This window comes from Pelecanus crispus, chromosome 2 (assembly GCF_030463565.1).
Source record: "Pelecanus crispus isolate bPelCri1 chromosome 2, bPelCri1.pri, whole genome shotgun sequence".
Taxonomy (NCBI): Eukaryota; Metazoa; Chordata; class Aves; order Pelecaniformes; family Pelecanidae; genus Pelecanus; species Pelecanus crispus.
Window position 1 is genome coordinate 112,135,705 of NC_134644.1, and position 23,889 is coordinate 112,159,593.

General features: G+C 34.4%; 1 protein-coding gene across 3 annotated transcripts in view; it reads left to right on the forward strand.

The window, feature by feature from the left end:
- RTTN (rotatin) overlaps nt 1-23,889 on the forward strand; it is a 93,080-nt gene that overhangs the window by 10,147 nt on the left and 59,044 nt on the right. For 2 of the 3 annotated variants that reach the window (XM_075705293.1, XM_075705295.1), the window contains exons 9-20: nt 464-645; nt 4,169-4,284; nt 8,130-8,300; nt 9,605-9,817; nt 11,052-11,164; nt 12,357-12,483; nt 14,721-14,846; nt 16,325-16,441; nt 18,299-18,438; nt 18,672-18,843; nt 19,926-20,025; nt 21,723-21,811. In XM_075705293.1, coding sequence (XP_075561408.1) covers nt 464-645; nt 4,169-4,284; nt 8,130-8,300; nt 9,605-9,817; nt 11,052-11,164; nt 12,357-12,483; nt 14,721-14,846; nt 16,325-16,441; nt 18,299-18,438; nt 18,672-18,843; nt 19,926-20,025; nt 21,723-21,811 — 1,666 coding nt within the window. Of the gene's footprint in view, nt 1-463; nt 646-4,168; nt 4,285-8,129; nt 8,301-9,604; nt 9,818-11,051; nt 11,165-12,356; nt 12,484-14,720; nt 14,847-16,324; nt 16,442-18,298; nt 18,439-18,671; nt 18,844-19,925; nt 20,026-21,722; nt 21,812-23,889 lie in introns of those variants that run through there. The other variant, XM_075705296.1, reaches the window with a different exon arrangement.

The following is a 23,889-nucleotide window of genomic DNA, read 5'->3' on the forward strand; positions in this document are numbered from 1 at the left end:
GGCTAGCTGCATAGAGTAGTTTTAATGTAGTAGGTATAGTTCAGGCTGAAATTTGATTTAGTCAGTGGCCTTGCTTCAAGAACTGATAGACTTTGTTCATCAAAAATAACGTTTCAAATCAACTGATTTTTCTCTTGCAATGTTGTATTTATTGCGTGTGTATTTCTTCCAGTACACATTTCTAAGTGCATTTGAAGATGACTGCCAAAACAATAGGCATTCACTTGTGGTGCTACCAGTTCTGACATTTGAAAAAACAACCAAACAAAATCTCCCTCTTCCCGCAACACTGGCGGATAGCAGAGAAAGATTGGGTTGGAAGGAAGGATATGCATTAAGGAAGGAGAACATTAAAATACTTGATGCTATTTTTAACTTCTGTACATATATGGGTTTTCTCTTTGCAAGAGTTAACTATGTCTCTTTTTTTGTTTATTTTGTTTTGTTTGTTTGTTGTTTTAAGTGGGAACAGTACCCAAGCAAATGCAAACTCTAGAATCTCTCTGCATTCCCCACTTGATGTAGGACATATTGACCTACCAGATATTGAAAACGAGGACACTTTGGAATTACAGATGAAGCAGCTTAGCCTTCCTCAGTTCTGCGTTTCCATCTTGGAAAATGCAATACCTCTTCTAAGAACAGGTGAGAAAGTTTTGAATTAAGTATTTCACTTATGTATCCTTCCCGTCTTTAGTACAAACTTCTTAAGAAGTTGGTATTATGAGGTGAGTACCTCAAATAAATAAGGTGCAGATGATTACTGGTATACTGAAGCTAGTTATAACAGTTCTTTGCTAGGGATCTTCTGGTTGATTTCCAGAATTGGTGCAGAAGTTTCAGTTGCTTTTTACCGATGATGGGAAATAGTGGTAGAAAGAAGTGGATGTGTGGTGGAAAAATGGTGCAGCTGAATAAAGTGTTATACAAGAAGATGAAAAAATAACCACATGTAACAAAACATGTTCTGATCTCTTTGAGCATAGAGTTTTCCTCCCATTCAAGAAGTAATAAAAATTCTGGGAAAAGGTCTGTTTTTATTCTTATAAATGGAGGAACAAATTATAATTATGTTTTAAGAAACATAAGTAATGATAGTCGAATTGCAACTAATGAATTTTATTTTAACTTACAAAGGTTCTAAGTTGCAAAGCCTTTTGAAGGACAGTCTTTTGGTCTTAGGTTGTCTAAAATAGTATTTAGTTATAAAACAATGTCATTCGAAACAGATATTTGTAAATGTGGTAAGGTTTTCAAATATAGGAGCTGGAAATGTTTATCTATGACTAGAATACTAAAAGTTGGTTTTTTAATATATCTGTCAACATATGCTGAGCTGGGTGGAGGCTTTAACTTATAAAAATTTAATGAAATATGTATGAAAATTCCATTTACTGTTGTTTTCATGATTGTTTATAACTTTTTATTCTTCACAAGCACATTCATGACTTCTGGCTTCTTATCTTTTATTTATAATGTAAAAGAAAATGTATTTTCTATCTTTTCCATTTGTAGTGCATGTCATTTCAAATCTGCCAAGTTAAAATGTAGTGAATTTTTCCATCTTTCAAGATTCTTTCTTTGCATCTTATCATAGAACTAAAATAGTTTCATTTTCAGATGAAGTTGATCTGTCTTTGTTTCTCTTGCCCTCAGTTTTTTTACAATTTTTAAACTCTACTTGATTATATTTCTTCTTTCTTCTACTGTGCTTTAATGAGACATAGATTGTAAGCAAACTAATATTTTTATCCTGTTCCCATTGATCTGAAATCCGGTGATGTGAAGGCACGCTGTGATATTGTGAGACAGTAACACACAGTAGCACACTGTTTCTTGTGTGGTTATATTTTCTGAATTGTTTTCTTCAGTAAAATCAACAGGCACTTTTACTAACTTTATTATCACCTTATATGGTACATATGGTATAGTGTAGATTTTTTTTTTTCTGTTTAAATTACTGGGTAAAGGAAAAACCGTAAGCTTACTGTAAGGTTTGCTTGCTTGTGTTTTATAAAGTATATTTCAGTTAAGCTCAAATTCTGTTCCTTGTGGAAATGTTCATTGGAATTTTTCTTCTTTTGTGCTGACCTGTCTTGTGAGTGGATTCATTTCAGAAATCAGCAGTGGTGTGGGTTGTGGGTTTTTTGGTTGTGGTTTTGTTTGGGTGTTTCAGGTTTTTTTTTTTTTTTGGTGTGTTTTGGTTTGGTTTTTTGGGGTGTGGTGTTTTTGTTTTTTGATCGGTTTTAAGCTACCATACTTGTCTGAAGTTCAATGTTAATACTGCATGTCTTAATGACAGTTCTTTAAATCTGAACAGCAACAGATTTGTTTTACAGTCATTGATTATGTCTGTCTTACTGTGCATTTAATAATAATGAACTCTTAGCACATACTAATTGCCACTGGTGTTGGGAAATGAGTATTTTGCTGATATACTCAGGTAAGAGTATGGTGGAGTGAACTTGCATGTCTGTAGATCATGACAGCTACAGTAAAGTGTTGTTGCAGATGTTATTTTTAGTTATTAACTTAAAAATATTTCTGAAACTGTAACTCAAAGCCACCATTATGTGGTGCTTAGGGATATGGTTTAGTGGTAGACTTGGCAGTGTTAGGTTTATGGTTGGACTCGATGATCTTAAAGATCTTTTCCAACCTAAATGATTCTATGATTATTTAATACTTGCTTTATAATGGAGAAATTTATTAAGTCACCTTTGAAATGTTTTAAGCATAGAAATTTGATTAAGAATTTGCAAAATAATTGTGAAGAGGTAAAAAATGCTTTTTTGGAGTTTTCAGGCATATACTCTTCAAATTGACAATGTTTTGCCTAAAATAAAGGGAAAACAGCACTTCTGGGAGATAGGAAAAAGTAAGCTTTCAAAAAGGCCCTGCGCCATTTTCTGCCATATGCTCATTCAGAGCAGATCACTTAAGCTGCAAATTGCATGAGTTGTGGTCATTGTGACTACATATATAGTCACACACACACACACACAGAGATATTTTCCTTACGTATATCAACAAGGCTTCTACAGTGTATAAAATCTACAAAAGATAGAAAAAGTGACAAAGGAATTAATGTTCAATCATAACAAGCAGTAGAGCTTGCTTTTTTTTAAAAAAAAACATATTTTGAAAGATGCAAAATTTTTATGGTAGTTAAAAAATAAACTGGAAATCCAATGGTGGTGTGTGAAATCCATCCATGGTTTTAAATAGAAACATACTATCAACAAGTAACTAAGCCAACAGTTGCACTAAATCAAATATTTGGGGGAAACTCTCACTGTATGGTTCTCTAGGATGCCGGACAGTTTTGGCATCGTCTGCTGTATGAGATTGAAAATACTTGGTCTGGTTCCATATATTCTACCTTGCAATTCGTGAAACCTTCTAGCCTTTGACTGCTTCTCCTCTATTGTCTCATTATCTGGGGACATTAGGGGGAGGTTTACATGTGTAGTAAATGTAGGCTGTAAATGTTTAAGCTCAGGCCAGGTTTCTCTGCGGCCCTATGTTCAAGCATAAAACTGTACAAAGTATAAAAGTCACTAATAGACAGACCAGATTAGCCTTGTTATTAAGAGTGAGTCAGAAGGAGCAAGGAAAATGAATAAATATTAGCCTAAAAACAAGGGGGGGGAAATTGTTATGGAGAAAAGTACAAGTGGATAAAGTGGGTATTCATCTCCTTGCGTTTCAAAAGATCTCAAACAAAATAATCCGGGAAGAAAGCCACTGCTATACCAAAAATGGAGGCTAACAGGAATAGGTAATATATATGGAAGATCTGTAACCTAGCTGCCTGTGTGGGGGAAATAAGTGACTGTATTCTAAACTTCAAAGTAGTCCAGAAATGAGATTTACAGCCATAATAAAGTTTATGTAGTACTATAGGATTTAAGGAAATGCAGTCTTTTTTCAAGTATATGATTGCTTTAATCTCTTCTATTGTGATTTTGGCTAACTGTTGTCTTCTGTGATTCAGAGCTATTGGTGGTTGAGGGCAGTTAGCATTAGTTTAGTAAAAGTGTACAGGAAAATTAAAATATCAGAATTTCAGATTTGGAATAATCCCTTGTTCAAAATGCTGTTTTCTGAATATCATAATACAATATTTTGTCTGTATTTGAATTTATCCTCTCATTTGTATTCCTAGGCAGTAGGAGAGTGACGATGGAAGTTCTTGAATTGCTTGTTGAAGACATGTTCCTTATTGGTAATGCTATTTCTGAAAATGTTTGGGAAGATGATAGCCTTTTTGCATTGGAATTGGTAAGATTCTTTAGGCTTTGATCAGCTGTATTTAACAGTCTGCTTTTATAAGCCTCTGACATTTTCTGCAGTGATTCATACACGTATCTAATCTGCTGAGCTACCCTTTTGAAAATCTTAAATAGTTTATTACTAGTTCTATCACTGGCACATTCTTTCTATTTTAAATGTAAGTTCTTTTACCAGATGATACTTGATATTTCACCTCAGGAAAATAAGTAATGAATTTTGTCTTGTAGTGAAAGACTGTTAAGCAGCCATTGAGAGAAACACATGTAGGGAAGGAGATCTGAGGGAAAAGTACTGACTGCAAATGCTGGAGACGAATTTGATGTAAATGACAACTTTCACTTTCTCTATTCCTTATAAACTATCTGTTTAAAATTAGGGAGATAACTGTTTAGATCCAGGACTGGAATTGAAAGATACGTGGTATCCCTTTCCCACACAGGACCTATAGATTCCTGCACAGATTTCAGCTATCCTTAACCCTGTTGCTTAGCTGGGAAAGAAAGGAGAAGGCTTTTAGGCCCAGGAGAGATTCAAAGTGTTAAGATGCTGTAGACAAAACCATTTAAATTGCTGGAAATACATACCTGAGCACAGCTGAGAATTGTTATACACAGGACATATCAAATTAGTGAGTAACAGATGAAATAACAATGGGCGACTTGCTGTTTGAAGACAACTGAAAGCTGAAACATAAGCCTGCATGGCTTATGCATGTAACAAACTTTCCAGAGTTGCAGACTGAAACTTGGCTAAAAACTTGAGTTAACTGTAGTCTTAAATGCACATGACTTAAGTTAGAATTAATGAAAATACCACTGAATATGAAACAATGGTATTGCAATAATTATTAGTTAAACTGTTACCGTAGGCTTCCCTATCCTCTATTTTACAAATGATAATATTTATATTACTTATAGGACCTAGCAGTGAATAAGAACTTTTTTATTTGAATTTAGTGTACTGATCTGTCAAAATCTATTATAATTGGTCAGCATCAAGTCAGTATTGACAATTCCTTGCAGAACATTTAATCTAAGAAGCTTACTATAATCATAGATTCATGTTTTTTTGTCATAATCTGTTGTCTAGTTGCAGTATGACCTGAATCGGTATATTCCTTTGCATATAAATCTGTCAAACTACAGTAGAAACTGTACTCACATGTACATCATACTGATCGTTGTTAGTAGGATAATGTTTGTTTCCAGGCTACTAACAAGCAAAACTCTGCAAACAAGCTGGGTAATTGTATACAATTACATTGATTTTTAAAAAAGAAAAAAAAAGCTTTGCTGATATAACTTTATTCCATTGGTAGAACTTTGAGATTTATAAGTAAAATACTTTTCAGATATAAAATTCACCTCCCATTGAAAGTTATTAATCTGCATCAGTTTGTGGTGCGGAGGTGGAGTGTGCAGTGCAATTCAATAAAGCTAATTTTGATAAAGCAATTGCAAGGCAGGAGGTAAAAAAGAGCTCTTCGTCTTTCTTAGTGTTTGAGTAAATAAAAATAACTGAATGGACAATTTCAGGAAACAACCATTAAACTTACCTTTGTATTATTTAGTACTATATCAAATGTCTTTTATCAGAAGTAGGCTGTGTTCTTTAGCATTGTTAGGCTTAAGTGCTTAAAAAACATGCATCTGCTTAGTGTTTTGTATTAGCTCCAAGGGAAGGAGGTCATGTGTCTCCTTTCTAGGAAACTTGAAAGCATTTCTTGCATCACCATTGCTTTATGTTTCTTTGTTTATCCAATTTTAAAACTCTGCACTGGAATATCTTTGTGAAAAATACATATTTTTGAAATCCCATTGAAAAATACTTCAGTTTATAACTGTATGTATTTTACCCATGTTTTTATGCTTCCTTCCTCCCAAGTAAAGTTTTTACTGTTTTCCAGTTTTGTCATGTGTACTTAAGTGCAGTTTGATTCTGCCATGTCAAAAAGTTAGATACTGCAGATTGCTGTAACCCCTCAGCTTTTTTATAGAATAGAATCATAGAATCATTTGGTTGGAAAAGACCTTTAAGATCATCCAGTCCAACCATTAACCTAACATTACCAAGTCCACACTAAACCAATCAAGGGTAGACTAGACTAAACCATGTCCCGAAGTGCCACATCTACCCGTTTTTTGAACACTTCCAGGGATGGTGACTCCACCACCTCTCTGGGCAGCCTGTTCCAATTCTTGATCAATCATTCAGTAAAGAAATTTTTCCTAATTTCCAACCTAAACCTCCCCTGGTGCAGCTTAAACCCATTTCCTCTCGTCCTATCACTAACTACATGGGAGAAGAGACCAACACCCACCTCACTACAACCTCCTTTCAGGTAGTTGTAGAGAGTGATAAGGTCTCCCTCAGCGCCCTCTTCTCCAGGCTAAATAATCCCAGCTGCTCCTCATAAGGCCTGTGCTCCAGACCCTTCACCAGCTTTGTTGCCCTTCTCTGGACACGCTTCAGCACCTCAGTGTCTTTCTTGTATTGAGGGGCCCAAAACTGGACACAGTATTCCAGGTGCAGCCTCACCAGCACTGAGTACAGGGGGACAATCACCTCCTTGCTCCTGCTGGCCACGCCATTCATGATGGCCACCAGCATCCTGGCTTGTTTCTTGGCCACCTGGGCACACTGCTGGCTCATGTTCAGCCAGCTGTCAACCAACACCCCCAGGTCCTTTTTGGCCAGGCAGCTTTCCAGCCACTCTTCCCCAAGCCTGTAGCGTTGCATGGGGTTGTTGTGACCGAAGTGCAGGACCCGGCACTTGGCCTTGTTAAACCTCATATAGTTGGCCTCGGCCCATCGATCCAGCCTGTCCAGGTCCCTCTGCAGGGCCATCCTACCCTCGAGCAGATCGACACTCCCACCCAACTTGGTGTCATCTGCAAACTTACTGAGGGTGCACTCAATCCCCTCATCCAGATAATTTTGGGTCACTGGCTTTGAGATAGTCATCCCTGTCTCAGGGAGGAATAAACTTTTTGAATCTACTGGTGATTTGAGACTCCACGGTCTTGAAGCAGAGGTTCTTGCCTCTGCAAACTGTATCAGGGCAGAGAGAAACTTACTTTTTGAACTCCTGAAGATGAAAATGAATCCTTTTTATCTTACTGTGTAATAATGTGTAATAATGTGTGTTGATAATTACTTTAAAAGACTTATTTGATTTAGTCAATTACTTCTTGTCATTTGCTTCAACTTAACTGTGTTGAGTCAGATAAATAGTGCTTAATTGCTTAACAGTGATTATCCATTTCTGTAATTAATAAGCTAAGTCTCACATGTGCTATTGCCTTCTTAATCATTCTACCCAATTTCAGAAACTGAAATGTGCTTCTGTTTGCTTTAAGAATGAAGAGACATAAAAAACATTTGATGTTCTCAAAGTTTGGGTAGTGGGTTGGGTTTTTTTATTTTTTTAATTTTAAGGTAAAGCTTTATTAGCAGGTTCAAATCCACTCCTGCTATTTCCATATTAAAAGTGAACTGCAAGATAGTTAAAATTCCAGAACTTCAAAAGTGTAGTGAGCAGGAATTAAGGAGGAAAAAAAAGGGGGAGGCGGGGCGAGGGAGAGAGTAACCAGTAATGGGTAATTACTGACCAAAGTATTGAGAACCGCAAGTGAAGGTAGAGTGTGGTCTAGAACTAACGCACAGTTCTGGTGAGATGACAAACAAAGTGCCATGTATTTTGTAGCATTCCTGCATTTTTAAATTATTTGGTATAACTGTGTTAATGATGCTGTGGGTGCTGTATAAACACTGTAAATATACAGTAATGTTTCAATTATTTCTAATGATTGTATTTCTGATTTTGTTTTCAGAAAGATAAATTGCTTCTGGTCTTGGGTTTGCTTGGAGAAACTATATTGTATCACAAAACCAATATAAGTGCAGAGCAGCCCGAGGTGATGTTGGTGCATCACAGAATGGCATTTATTAGCATTTCACTGTTCACTGTTAGATTGCTGCAAATACTTCTCCCTGTAGAAAAGGTATGCCATCACTAATTTTAAGTGACTGTCTTTTGGTTTTGCATTTTAGGAGGGCAAAAAGTGATACCTTCCTCGGTGATTAATACTGGGAAAACAGCCACTGGACAGAGAAATTAATCTGATTTATATTGGCTGATGTATGATCACAGAAGGCAACTTTGTCCGTTCCACAGTTCATTCTGCAGAATCTTCTGCAGACTTCAAGTCTTCAAAAAAAACTTTTTAATACGTTTTTTTAATTAGTTTTTGAAGCTCAATGTTCTTTTTCCTCCTATAGTGTTTTTTCTGGTATGATGCATGGTTTGCAAAGCTATGCTGCCCTCTGCTCGTTTATAGTATGTGTGCAAGTAAGACTAAGACTAGAACTACATGTTTAAAACCATTACTCTTAATCTGATGGAACATAGTAAGCAATTATGTTTCATACATCGTAGTGATTTTAATTATTCTTTTCTTCCCGTGGTCTTTAAAAGAGGTTCTGTTGTAGCTCTTGAGTTGTGGGTTGTTTTGTTTTTTTTCCCCTGTTTATTTCAGGGTCTGATGTTTGGAAGTTTTTGTGGGATGGAAAGTGTTCGAGGATGTTTAAACCTGTATGGGTTTACATTTTTTTGGATCAGTTTTTATTGCAGTGTAGCTCTTTTTTTAGATATTCTTCAATCTGAGTAGAGATTGATTTTCAGTTACAGGCTTTTTGACACAAATATACAGTCTTTTACTATTAATATCAGTAGTCTCTTATACCTGCAAATAAGTACAGACATACTATTCTAATGACTTTTTTATAATTTTTGTCTTTATGTTCTTATGTACATAATACAAAATTTCAATTCTGTGTATGACAGGAGTTTGACCTCAAATACAGTATTCAAAATTTTTATTGAAAGAATACTGAACACTTGCAGTAAAAAACCCCAAAGCAACAACAACAGAAATTCCAGTTCTTAGTATGTGATATTACAATGTGGAATAAAGACAGAAATAATTATGGTCTGTGTATTCTCTGCCATCTAGTGGTTAGACAGTAAATCGACCCTGGCCAGTGGTGTGCGTGGTTAGTGCTGTGGCTGGATCAAACACAACTTTTGTGACTGGTTGCAGGTCTGATATTAGGACTGACATCTATTGAACTCTCACTTTTTAATAAAAAAATAATTCTTCATATAGAACTCGTTTGATATGTGTTTCTTTCTCTAATTTTTATGTAGCAGCAATAGTGATTGTACTTGTTGAATGGCTGAAAATGCTGTTGTTGGTTTTACTGTATTTTCAGGCTGTTATTCTGACAGTTGTTTTCTTTTTCAAAGGCAAATAAAGTTTTACAAAAGAGTTTGCTGAACGCTTTATTTCTTCTCTCTCTGGACGTGTCCTTCTCCTTGGAATACCCAAGCATTCATGAATCCGTTGCAGCCTATCTGGAGCAGATGAGTACTGAGAACTACAGTATTTATAAACAAGCTTCAGAAGCTGCATATTCGATTGAATGCACTTGTAGCTTTATGACTGAAGTTCATAAGAAGGTGTGCAATTTTATTACATAAAATACTTCCTGTAGGCAAATGTCTTTCCTCCACTTCCTTTTCTCTGTGGTAAAAACTATAGTCTAGCATAGGTGAAGAAAATCCATAAGTGTAAGTATTCCATACCATGCAAGATGTAGTTAATTTGTATTTGTTTTCACTAATCATACTAATGATGTTTGTAAAAATCTTATCCTAAGTAAAAACAAAGAAATAAACACTTGGAGACTGGAAGTAGGCACAAGACCTTTTATGGGCAAAGAAGTAGGAAAGAAGCAAATACTCTATCTAAATATATAGTGTGTGTATGTATGTTGTCTAGTATTTAAATAGTTCAGAAAATTTTAACTCCCACCTACTTGGCAATTGTAGCTCTAATAAACAACTACTTCTAGACTGCGTGAGATTTGTGTTTCACTTAGTTGTGAAGACAACTAATAACTTTGCTTCATTAGTTAAGAGATTCTAGCATGGTACCAAAATATTCTTCTCCATTATCCATATGGACAAGTAATTGTGTTTGTTCCATTGATACTAAAATAAATGAATAAAATACAGCAATATAAATGTAGTGCTATCATAAATCTGAGTTAGTCTATCCTTTATATAGGCATGTTCTGAACTTAATAGAAGCAATACTTTGCTCGTAAAATACTGTTTCCAATGAAGTTAACTCCATCAAATTTAAATGGCTTACGTTTAATGTATTTGGTAACCAAAAGTATGAAGACATATGCACTTAAATTTAAAAAACCCAAAACTTGCTCTTTAATAGTAATAGTGAATTATTGAAAGTTTAATAGTAAAATCTTTGTTTATACTCTTCTCACATAAAATTTATATCGATTCAAAAAAAATAATGATTTGATTAAAAGCATAAAGTATTCAAGGATGAGTCTATTCTTGGGTATTTTAGAAAGTGTCTTGAATAGTTATAGTGTTCATGCTCTGAAATGTTAGACATACATTATTCCTATTGAGTTTAATAGAAATTTATTTGGATTCAGCAGCTGAAGGGTTTTCAGCTCCCAGGAGCAGGTTCTAAAATTTATTTGTTTGAAATTTATTGAATTTGTTAATCAGGTTAATTATAAACTTCTCTGTGAAGGCTGAACCAAACCCTAGTTAGCAGATGTATTAAATGATGATAAATTCTGCAAGAGTATGCAATAACATTGTATACTTTTAATATTACTAATTCTGATAGTTTCTTTCTCTTCATTTTACTTCCCAGGGGGACAAGAATCTTTCTGAATTAGTGGAATTGGCAGATCAGGCCTTGAGTAGTCTACCCTACCATCAACACTTTCCCTTGCTTCAGGAATGCATTCACATATGCTCAAATATGTGAGTACATTACTATTTAAAACTCTTACTTGAGAAAATACAATCTTTTTTTATGGGTAAACTTTCTCAAGTAGAAGCTCAACTTGTTTATTCCCTCTGTTTTAACAGTGGTTTTCTTTTAGCCATTGAAAGGTCTCTTCTAAATAATTTGTGTCATTCTGTAGTGGATTTCTTGAAAATTGAATTTCACATGCTAAAAACCTAATGTTTTATTCTTTTCGATGTATAAGCTTTTATGATTTTGTATATAAAGTTACTATGTGATTTATAAAGAAACAGTCTTAAAACACTTTGACCTGTCTTTCAAACTTTTTTTTTTTTTAATTCCTTTATTCCAAGTATATTTGTGTAACTTTTATTTTACTTTCAGAAATCCTAAAGGACTTATTTTATTGTAGATGCCATATATTACAATATGGCATCTCATTTATTAAACAGTATGTTTTTATTGTTTTTTAGATTTTCCACATCTCTAGTTAGAGAATTTAAGTTACCTTGTGGTGCATGGAAAAGTTCTGTATTGAACGCTTAATTAGAAATACGAAATCTTGATTTTATACTGATTCAGAATTTGACTTTAGTTTCTTTTGAAAAAAAATCTCTACATTTAAGAGCTCTCTAACGGGTGTTTTTATGTTTTTTAGGTGTTTTTAATTATGAAATGTCAAAACACTTTTCAGTGTTCCAATGCTTTTAGAATTAATTATTGTTTGATTACTGTTTCAGGCAACGGGAAATTCACTTCAATTTTTCAACTAACGTCAATTCAGTTTGTGATAGCGAGATGGACTTTTACCTCTACAAGGAAAAAATTCTGAAAGCATAGTAATCATACACCAAGATCTAAGGAGCCTATTGAAGCTCAGTAGAATTTTATTTGTTTGGATGAACATAAATGTTTGTCAGGCTCCTAATTTTGATGAGAGAATTTTGAAAAATTATGGTCTTTGATTACCTACATGTATGAAAAAAAAAAATTAAAAAAATGTACAAATGTGAATATTGATACTATGATTTTGGCAACTATATTGTGATCTCTGAACTTTTGTCTGTCAAATAATTTTTGAGGATGTATACCTCTTCAGGAAGTATTTTTCAGATATTATCCTGAAATTTAACAGGAAAATTTTTGTAGGCATCTTTGGGTACTATAAAATAAATAATAGTTAAATTAATTATTTTTCTTTTTTAGTTGGAAGTCTGCTGAGGCTAACTCATTGCTCCAGACTGAGGGTCAGAAGGTGCTTCTCCGTCTATTGTCTCATCCTTTGCTGAATATAAAAACTGAAGCCTATCACTGCTGTTTGGAAGTAGTTAAGGTTAGAACTAATGCTTACTTAATGCTCTTGGTGTTGCACTAAATAATGTGTATTATATGATTTCCTCATTAAAAGCATTTTTAATGCAAATTCTGTTTACCATGTTATATGCTATGAAATCTGTGTAGGCTGAGGCTTGCAGTTTGCTGTTATGTTTTTGTATTAAATCTACTTGGTTAGGTTATACTTTAGGTACTGCACTTCAGAATGACATGATCTCTAGAGGGGGCAAAACCAATGACTGACAATTTTACTTCTTAATATTCTTATATTCTATATTATGTTATATTATATTCTTAATAATGCTGGTCACTTTGCTTTTCTGTTGCTATTATACAGAAATATTTCTATTTAATTTTGCTTTGAAAAGAATTCAGGTGTTCAGTGTTGTTTGTCTGCTGAAATGAGGTTCGTAGAATCAGAGACTCATTTGGGTTGGGACCTTTAAAGATCATCTAGTCCAGTCCCCTCTTTCACTAGATCAGGTTCCTCAGAGCCCCAGCCAACCTGACCTTAAATGTTGTCAGGGATGGGGCATCTACCACCTCTCTGGGCAACCTGTCCCAGTGTTTCACCACCCTCCTTGTAAAAAATTTCTTCCTTCTATCTAGTCTGAATCTACCCTCTTTTATTTTAAAACCATTACCCCTTGTCCTGTCGCAACAGGCCCTGCTAAAAAGCTTGTCCCCATCTTTCTTATAAGCCCCCTTTAAGTACTGAAAGGCCACAGTAAAGTCTCCCTGGAGCCTTCTCTTCTCCAGGCTGAACAACCCCAACTCTCTCAGCCTGGCCTCGTAGGAGCAGTCTTTCATCCCTCTGCTCATTTTTGTGTCCTTCCTCTGGATCCGCTCTAACAGGTCCGTGTCTTTCTTGTACTGAGGACTCCAGAGCTGGACATGGCACTCAGGTGGGGTCTCACCAGAGCAGAGCAGAGAGGCAGAATCACCTCCCTCAACCTGCTGGCCACACTTCTTCTTGTGCAGCCCAGGATATGGTCAGCATTCTGGGCTGCAAGCACACATTGCCGGCTCATGTCCAGCTTTTCATCCACCAGTACCCACAAGTCCTTCTGCACAGGGCTGCTCTCAATTCATCCCCCAGCCTGTACTGATACCAGGGGTTACCCCAACCCAGATGCAAGACCTTGCACTTGGCCTAGTTGAATTCATGAGGTTCACATGGGCCCACTCCTCAAGGAAAGATTCTATGTCCTTCATAGTGATTTTTCACTTCCATTTGGTTTTTTTGTTCAGGTTTTTTTTTGTACCCAAGCAAAAATCATCTTGAGTTGACTGCTTTTCTGCTTTTTGCAAGGATGTTTACTGAAGGAAAAATAAAACAATAACATATTAATAAGACTGACACTTTCAGAATAGGTATTTTTACCTAGATTATGCTTTAATTGCTTAGACCTTATAAAAAAAAAATGAAAGAAAAATATCTCTTTTTTCCTATGTATAAAAGCTTGCATTGTGTTTAAGAACATGTAAGTCCTTTTAGGTACTCACTGTTTTAAAACCTTAATTTGTTGTTGTTGTTTGGGGGGTTGTTTTGGTTTTGATTTTGTTTTATACGGATATTTTGTTGCTGCCTTAGTTTTTTCTAAAGATAGCCCAAGGTATAAAGAGTGTGAACTTCCTAAAAGTATGGCTGTACTCTATATAAAGAATGGCAACGTCATATTCTTCAGGTCATTTTAGGTATTCAGTAATATTGGCTCACAAAATAAAAATCACTTTTCTATTTTGATATAATACTTTGTTGTAATTCTTATTTTCTATAATGGGCATCAGCTAAACTTGTTCTGTTTATAGCACAATTCACTAATGTACAAAGATGCTGGAGCTAGTCCTTCACAAAAAAACCCTTTATCTCTACTGAATAACACTTGTATCTTTTTGTGAGATTTTTACCTGCCTGTTTTAGGTTTTGCTTATTTTAATGTAATACCAAACAACATATAAAGTTTGTCTAATTTATTTTCTCTATTATTTAATATAAAAACAAAATTATTTTGTATTTCTTAGTTCTGTGTAGCAAGAGGAATTTTCAACCAGTGATCTATAGAGATGGTGTTTATTCCAGGGCTGTAATGTTTAGCTTTCAGAACTGTGGTTTTCCAAACTGCATGGAGAAAGCCTTTCACTGGATGACAACTTCAGGCAGTCTATAAACCACGACGCAGTAGTGGAGACTATGTTGAATTTTAAAACTAACCAACTTTATTTTTACTGAAGGACTGTTTAGGTATTCATAATATTGTGAAGCCTGTGTCTTCAGTCTGCCACGGAGTACATTTTCTTCTTCATCCAAAAGTTTTATATGAAATCTGTACATTTGGCCTTCAGGAAGATAAGAATGAGGTACTGTGTTCAGTAGCTATATTTATAAGTTGATGTACATGCAAAGTAGGTGGTGATATCCTCCATGGTGGTCTGAGGCTTACCTGAAGTTTTGACTACATATGGTTTTTATAGAATTTTTTTGTTAAACACAGTACTGTGCACAATTCCATTTAGATGTGATTTTTTAAAATGTTAGCATTTTAAAAGGAGAAGTAAAATACATTTAATAATGTGCTATGTATTTGTATTTGTACTTTGTATGTAATTTATCTTTTCCAAGGAAAGCATTTGTTTGACTACTCCCTTGGTTGCCTTATTCAAAGACTGCCAGTTTTCTCTTTTAGTGATTGGTCAAGCATAACAAATAGACTTCAATTGATACTGAATTTAAAAAGATCATTGAGACAGAGAATGCACGTTTACAAAATTATCTGATTTTATTCTCTTTATCTTATAATACATTCTTATTCTTCTAACAACAATATTCAATGAAGTTCATATCCAGGCATATTTTTATTTTTTTACTTCTTGGATGTGTATCTGCTACTTAAGTTTTCATAAAGCATCAGTTTAATCTTTCAGGCATGTAACAATGAGAAGAAACTGAGAAGAACCTTGTATTCCAAGGTTGGGCTTAAGATTTGCCATGTGATTTTACAAATCCAGTCCCTTAAAGATAGGCTAGAGTCGTATTATTAAAGGCTGTTCTTGTTGCCTGGGGTGAGTAGATTTTTAGCTCTGGCATAAAATATAGGTTTTTAGCTGCTAAAGGTAGGTGTTTTTACACTATGTAAGGAACAGTGAATTCTGAGAAGCTGTGTTTTTTTCCCTCTATTCCCATTGTAGTAATAATACTAGCTTGCTCACAAGCTTTACTTTTACTTTAATATTGCATATAGTATACATATGCAGTACAGGATACACTAATACAGTATAGGTGCTGTATCATATACCTTTTTTCCTTTTTGATAAAGAGCTTCAGATGAATTAATGTACAATTTGAAATATTTGGTAACCTTCTTAGTTTGACTGTTTTTCTCAAGAAAGTGAAATAGCCATGTAACAGGCTTTAAGTCTCTTTTCTTCCTGTAACTTTAGAAGCATATCATAAAGACTGGGAATGAAATGCCCCAGAAGTGTAGGGTTAGGAAAAAAAAGAGAATTTGTTTTACCTGCAGCATAGAGGGACCAATAGGTGTATAAGTTGAAGTAATGATTTATTTTATTTCAGAAAAGACAAACCAGAGTTCTAAGGGGAAAATGATCGTGTGCTATTTAGGCAGAACTATTTGTGTGTTTTCTCTGAGAGGCTTTTCTAACAACTTAATGCTTAGTGTGATGGACAATTTAAAAGTAGCATTCTGCAGTGACAGTATTTTGTCTGTAGATTCTCTTTGAGATGTTTTTGTATAACGTTTCCAATTACAGCATTGACAAACTGACCTAGACACATCAGTGGTTGCATTAGGTTTTTTTTTGTTTTTTTTATTGAGCAGGTGAACTGTACAGCCAAGGCCATTCTGATGCATCTATTGCAGGGACGATTAGTAATGGCAGTATTGACTTGGAACAAGTTTATTGAAGCCCTCTGTCCCGTCATTCCTGTTTTACAGGTACTTCTAAGTGCTTTAATCTGAGTTTGATGTATGAAATCGTGTAGACAGCAACACTGTCATGTTGGACAACAAACAGAATATTCACCTAAGTAGCATGTGGAAAATAGATTAACAGTAATATACCTACAGAATTGTTTTGTCAGATGTCAAATGGAGAAGTACTTTGTAGGCATCCTAATGCCAGTCAAAGTTACTACTTTGAATTTGTAGACAGATTTTAGCCTGGTATTACTAGAAGGTGAAACTTTGAAAAGTTGTAGTAGAAATCAGCAAGTATTGACTGGGACTTAAATCGTTTGAAGATATGAGAGGCTAATCCAAGTATAGATTAAAACATTGCATGCCTTTTAAAATTAGTTAATAATTATTAGAATGTCCCCCATATCTTAAATTTGAAAATTTTAACTCCTCTGTGATGGTTAAATTGTTTTCTGATCAAGTATGGGCTCAATAAATAGCAATAGGTGTAAGCTGTATTTTCTGTATATTTTGATGTTTGTTTTTTGATTTGTTTGTTTCCAGTATTATTAGAATATCAATAGTCAGTATTATCCTTAGACCTTAGTCTTCATATCTGTAATAACGTGCAAATTTCCTTTTCTCTGTCTTTACTCTTGGCTTGATCTAATGGGAACTTTTGCCTTTCTCAGTCTGGTTTTCAGCCTAATTTCTCCATCCAAATTCTTTATTGTTTTTTTCCTCTAGTGGTAGAAATTTCCCTTCTGTGATCTGCCTATAGTCTTCCAGGTTAAATATTTTTCTGCACCTATCTGATGTCTGTTTTTCCTGATGTCTGTTTTTTGCCTTATTTCTGTCTTTTATTTAACTTAGTTAATACATCCAAGTATACTTTTTGTCTTTTTTTTCTTCCAAAAATATCACTCTTGACAATTACACCTAGTTACTTGTATCAGTGCTATATATTCATTTGTTGCCTGCACCTCAGTATTACTATAAGTTGAAAAAAATGCTTATATAACCTAAGCCCTTACATAAACTGCACAAAAATCAAGGCAAAAATGGGGAGAAATCGCAGATAAGATGGGCCATGAAATAGAAGGCTCAGACAGAAAAACCTGCAGAGGAAATACACTGAGAACTTGAAAGTGATGGGAGAAAGGTTACTTCAGAGTTTTCTTGCCCAGTAATGTCAGCTTTTCTGTGTTACCCACATATATATCTTCCATTGATGTCCAAGATTAGGTAGGTAGGTGTTTAATATAAGCTGTAGGCTAAACATATGAGAAAGAACTTACCACGCTCTCATTTTTGTGGGTAGAATTTTCCTCTATAGTATAGCCTGTAGTAGCTACATACAGTAGATACCTAAGCAGAGCATACCAAAGGCCTATATTTACCTGATGCATATAGAATCCTTGTATTTTACTCTACTGTTTAAATGTTTGCAGTATTGTTACTTGCTGTAACTGATTCTGGTTTGTCTTGGTTGTGTGTGAAAATGCTTTGACTAAATATCTGAAAACAGGTAGGATTTAATGTTTTGAAGTAATTTTCTTGTAGGGACTGAATTTGAAATGGAGACTGACCTTACAGAGCAGCATCATGTTAATAGATTGAAGGGTAAAGCTTCAGGTCAAAGTACCTCTGAGCCATGTAAAAATCTTTATTTTGATTTGTATACAGGATCATTTATTAACTTTAAAAATTGTTTTTACGTAGGAATATTAATCTGTAGAAATTGAATGTTTCCTTAAAAGTTACTGCTTTTTTTGCGGGGGGAGGTAGCTCCTTTCCCACCCTCCCTTAGCCCCTGAAAGGGGAATTACTTTGTCTAATTTTGTAAGTAAGAGGATTTTCTTAATTTTGGAAATTTTTGTTGTTTGTTTGGTTTAGGGTTATGCTGACACAAAAGATACTCTAGGTAACTGTATCCTCACGTTGAGTGAAACAACCTCTGACAAAGGAGAGGGTATTCTCCCTAGAACTACTAGACTACGAGCTGCTCTGCGTCTTCTCTTCTCAAAACAGCAGTTGTAAGTAACACCCTGTAGCATTTCAGCATGTTGTCTAATGTTGATGACAAAAATGTCTGCTCTAAAAAACCAATTGATTGTCATGCAGTGTGTTGATTTGAAAAGTACATTAATCAATATTGAGTTAAGTACTTCCCCCCAACTGTATTAATATTATAAACTAATTTAACTATACAGCTAAAAGTTTCCAGTATGAGGATCTATATATTTATTTTAATTGTTTACTCCTATAGGGTTCGTTCTATAGCACTTAAACATTTAACATTTCATCTTTTGAATGAAGAAGGGGTAAACCTGAAACGCCCGCATCTGCATGGTAGTGTGCTTTCCAGTATTTCAAACTTACTTATTGTAGAAAGAGCTATTGAGCTAAAACTGGATGATAAAACAGAGTCGATATTTAAGGTGAGTAAACTCTGTCTAAACACTGTGTCATTGATCAGACCTCCCTACCTGCCCAGTCACTGAAGTTACCACTTCCTGAAGGTTGTAATATTTTGTACAAATTGGCTTGCTTCATAAAAAGAAATCTATTGATATATGCTTTCCATGTAAACTTGAACAGTAGTTTTTATGCTACCATATGCAACAATAAGAAAAGAATTCCTCCTTTTTTTTTTTTTTTAACTCCTCTCTGCAGATAACAGCAAGACTTAAATTGAGTACAGAGAGCACAAATCAGCTCTGTTTACAACAGTTTCAATGTGCATGGGTAGAGTCTGATTTTTCTCACATAGACCTTATTTGCGCCCACAAAATCAATTTTTACGGAAACAAGCACAAATATCTTTTAATATTAAATATTCTAAAACAGATTACAGATTTATGTCTGTGTTTTCTTAATATTGCTGCTTTTGCAAAATGAAAAACAAATCACGAGTATTTGACCTATGGGAAAACTTATATCTCTTTTTTTTTTTTTCGTTTTTCTTCTGTTATTGTCTCCCCTCCATTCTCCTTCCATCTTTACCCTCAACAACAGTGTGTTAAAGAAATGCTAAGATGTTTCCCCTCTGAAAAAAAGTATTCTAACCACTCATTGTACACTTGATTTATACTCTTCCCCTACATCCTTCAAGAAGTTAGGACCTCAAATTTGTATGGATATGTAGGATTATTTAAATTTCTCTAGCCCTATTGCCATTAAAAAGTCAGTCCTCTTCATAGACTTGAAAGCATATTCTAGCATTTGTGTAGTGTTGAGCTTTCTGTAGTCCTGCATAAATTAAGAATTATTTGTTAGAAATCTGCTTCTGTTGTGCACTAGAAACTATTGTCCTGTTATATTCTGCAGTTATTATTAGAGATTTGTTTTTAAAAGATTATAACCTAATACTTTCTTATTACATGCATGTGGAATCTAATCCAATACATTCTAATAAAGAATTTAGATCTTTTTATTTTCTGCTTTCTGTTAGGAAATTTGGCTGGTTACCTTGTTTCATAATAGCGTACTAGATGTAAACCTAACGCAGTTTTACTTTTAGGCAGAAACTATTGAAAAGCTGTATGACATCTTGACTTCTGATGCTGTTGACCTAGTTTTACGAAAGTCTGCAGCCGAGCAGCTAGCTATCCTTTTAGAAGGTAAAATTCTTCAGAAAATTTGTATTCATGTGCATATTATTGTGTGAGCTTGCAGTTTTACTAGGTTTTCTGTATGTTTCTGCTAAGGGTACTTTTTGTAATTCTTATGTATATTGTTGGACCAGAATTTTAGCACTATTGTGGACAATCTACCAATTCAAATAAAAAGTTAGTTATTTGTTATTGCCCTCAAGAATAAGAAATAGTGGTTGTGTTATTTAAAAAAAACAGCTTCCTTGTGTAGTAGAGGAGTAGGCTGAATTCTGTAAACTCTGTAAGAGCTTTTGTTTCTGCTTTTCCTTCTTAATGTTTGTCATCACTTGTTGATCTGTCTCAGAACTAATGGTGCTTCAAATTTTTTAGTATTGCTAACTCAGATACTCAGTCTTGAGTGAGGGAGGCAATGGTGAATGTAAAATATATAATTTTAGTGGTGTTTTTAATTAGGGAAGTTAATTCTCAGATTACACAGACTAGCTAAAGGGATTTTATACTGAGTGAGGAATTTCTTCTATCATCCTGAATTTCTCCCTCTGCTTTGAGTTAGCCTAAGTAGTAACTACAGTTAAAATAGATTGAAATATCATTTGTGTGAATGAGGGTTCAGTAAACTCAAGCTAGGCTTCCATGATTATGCCCTCTTTCATTTCATTTCATTTAATATGTTTGCAAGGAAAGTGTTCCTCTTTTTACTTTTAGAATTTAAGTGACTAATCATAAATTTGCATCACAGGTGGTTTTGTATAATTGTGTTGCTCACATGGGGAGAACTTATGAATTTTAGTAAAGAAGATCTGATTGAATTAAGATGCAAGTAAGCAGTCTTGCTTAGAGCATTATTTGGCTCAGTGCAGGGTCATAACTGTAGAGTTTCAAACCTGGATGTTTGTACTGTACCTACTCAAACTCTGATTTGAGTATGTTTTCTTCAAGGAACTCAACTCTTAATGACAGAACATAAGTTTTTCACCATGGGAAGATGAGGTCTTAGATAATATTAAAATTAACGTGTTTCTTGTCAGAAAAATGATCACAAAAATGAGGAAATGTCTACTTTACTTTGTCTTGTAAAATAAATTTAGTTGTGGCTGCCAAAGTTTTCAGATGTCAAAAGTTAATATGAAACATACAGGGTGAACATAGGGTGAAACTGTAAAGGAAAAAATGCAGCTTTATCAGGACAAATTCAATATGAAGGATCACTTTATAATTATTTAAAAAAAACAACAAACCCAACCAACCCAAATGATAAGCTTTTTTGTTATTGTTGAATATTCTTAAACCAGATGCTCTGAATGATGAGTTCAGTGGAAAATACTCTCATGGTGATTGAGTTTTTGTAAATACCATTTTTAGTTCCATATTAAACTGTTGAAGACTTTTAAAATATTACAAGTGAAATCCTCGTTTGACTTAAATTGAGTTGCACAGGGTATCATTGTAATTGTGGAACACAAAGTTCTTATGGGAAGTGATGTAAGATATTTAAGAGTTTACTGTTCAAGAGGCTACTGTAGTCACCTAACAAGACTTTGAAGAGGCTTGCCTTGGTAGAGCTTAGAGCTGTACTTGTTCTGTTGATTAGAAATTTTGGAAACTTGTTCTCAACAGCAAGAGTTTGTGATCTTGCAGAAAGATGTTTAATAATAAATTGGTGCAGAACCAGTGATTCTTACTATCTTTTGTTTTTCCTACAGATACCAAAATGCATGGCATTGTGAAAAAGTTAGGTGTGATAGAGAAGATATTGGCTTACCTTCATGAATGTATACATGTGGATGGCAAGGTAAAACTATTGTTACAAGTTCTTCTGCAGGCATTGCACAGCATGACAGTAGTAGAATTTTCCTTTTTCTGCGCTTATAACACTAATCTTTGTGCATTAATTCTGCACAGAACACAAATGTCTAGTACCAGTTGTAATTGCAGTATGTATTTCATTTATTATATTTTTGGTAATGCTAAGATTCTTTTAATGAAAGAAGATTGGTTTGCCTACCTATGAGAATAGTTAACTGGAGAACAGTATTTGGTGTGGTTCAGAAATATACCAGAACTTCCCTGAAGCTTTCTCAGTAGAGACCAGGAAAAAAAAAAAAAATTAATGACCTTAAAAAAAAAAAAAAGTTTTATATTGTATATCATAGTCTCTAAATTTAAGTCCTGAAGAAAAATATAATTAAAAATGAGATATTATTGTAAATGGGAATCTACGTGTCAGATTGAGTTTCAGGTATAAGTAATTTTCTGATCAATAGAAGATCACCTCACCACGGACAGTCTCAGGAGATAAGGTCACATTTAGAGTTGAGTGTATAGTTTTTTTGGAGACAACCAAGCTTTCCGTTTTTGTAATATGTCTAATCTGATGCTTGAGTTTCTGAAATTCGTTATTTGAAAACATGCTATGCAAGCTTATTTAGGCTATAAGTTGCTCAGCATCAGTTCACGGGATAAACCTTTTGCATATTTCTTAGTTTGCTTGCACAGTATTGTTACAGTAGTCCAATAGTACAAACCTTGAGTTATTTTAAGAAACCATGAGAATTTTTATGTAATAATGACTTCTTTCCCAAAAATGTATGAGAGAAAAGAACCACTTGATACTTAGCGGAATTCCTCTTACTTGTCAAATTAATGAAAATTACATTCCTCTTTGGTAATGGTAATGTTTTTTTCTAGATTATCTAAGACTATTTTAGCCCTGTAGCATTAAGGAATGTCTAGTCCAGTTTATGACAGCTTGAATACAAGTACTTTTGTAAACCACTGAAACCCAGCTGGAGAAATTGAAATGCTGGCTTCTTCAGGTTTTTTTTACTGCGGGTTTTTTTTTTTTTTAATGTCAGTTTTTTATTATCCTACCTTTTTTAGAGATACAGAGTAATGCAACTATTGTTTTGTTTTGTTTTGAGTAGTGAGTAGGTATTAGTATAATTACTTAATAATACAGAAGTACAAGCATGGGAAATACGTTGTCTTAAGCAGATCCTTCATAGCCAGGTAAGAGTCTAGGATAAACTTTAAAATAATGTTTTTAGCCCTTTATAAACTTTAATTTAATCCAGGAAGTGCACAGGCAACAACTCTCTAGGGGCTGTAACACCTTTCTCTTGCGTATATGGCTTGTGGAACACAGGATCTTTATACGTATACGTATACCCTGTTTACAGGGTGTTCAAACTTTACATGATGAAAGTTGCAGAGTATTTTAGAGGAGAAATCTAAAATTGCACACGTTGAACAATGAATTGTTTAGATCAAATCAGCAGGAGAGGGTAAGCCGCCAGCTGTATGTGAAATTCCACTTCTCCAAGTGCTAGCATTCAGAAATTCATTTGTTGGCTCTGTGTTGATAGAAGTTTTGGATCCTAAATGTTCTGCTCTGTAAAATAACTGTAAAATGTTTTCTCTGCAAAATGACTAAGCAGTCTTACTCCTGTGTCTTGAACACAACCAGTAGTATTCCCATCCTTAGGTCCCTCAAGCTCTGACAGTTCAAACTATGTCCCAAGAAAATGAGCTGTCTAGCAGAATAGAAAATAAACTAAGTAGGAGCACTGCTTAGCTCTTGTTTTATATAGCTTAGTCTAAACACAAAGTAGTGCTAGTTTCATTAGGTCAAAGAAAGAGCATGTATATTTGATTAAATAAGTCATTAGGACAGTATGCTGAGGGAATCTAGCCCAGATTCTGGTTCTCCCTTCAAATGATTTTTTTATTTCATCCTAAAATCAATAGAAAAGAAAAATGAACAAAAAACCAAACAAAACCCCTTGCGTGTTCTTAGAAAAGTGGCTATCAAGAAAAGGTTAAAGGACATGGTAGATGGAAAACGCACCATTTAAATAAGGCTTATATATA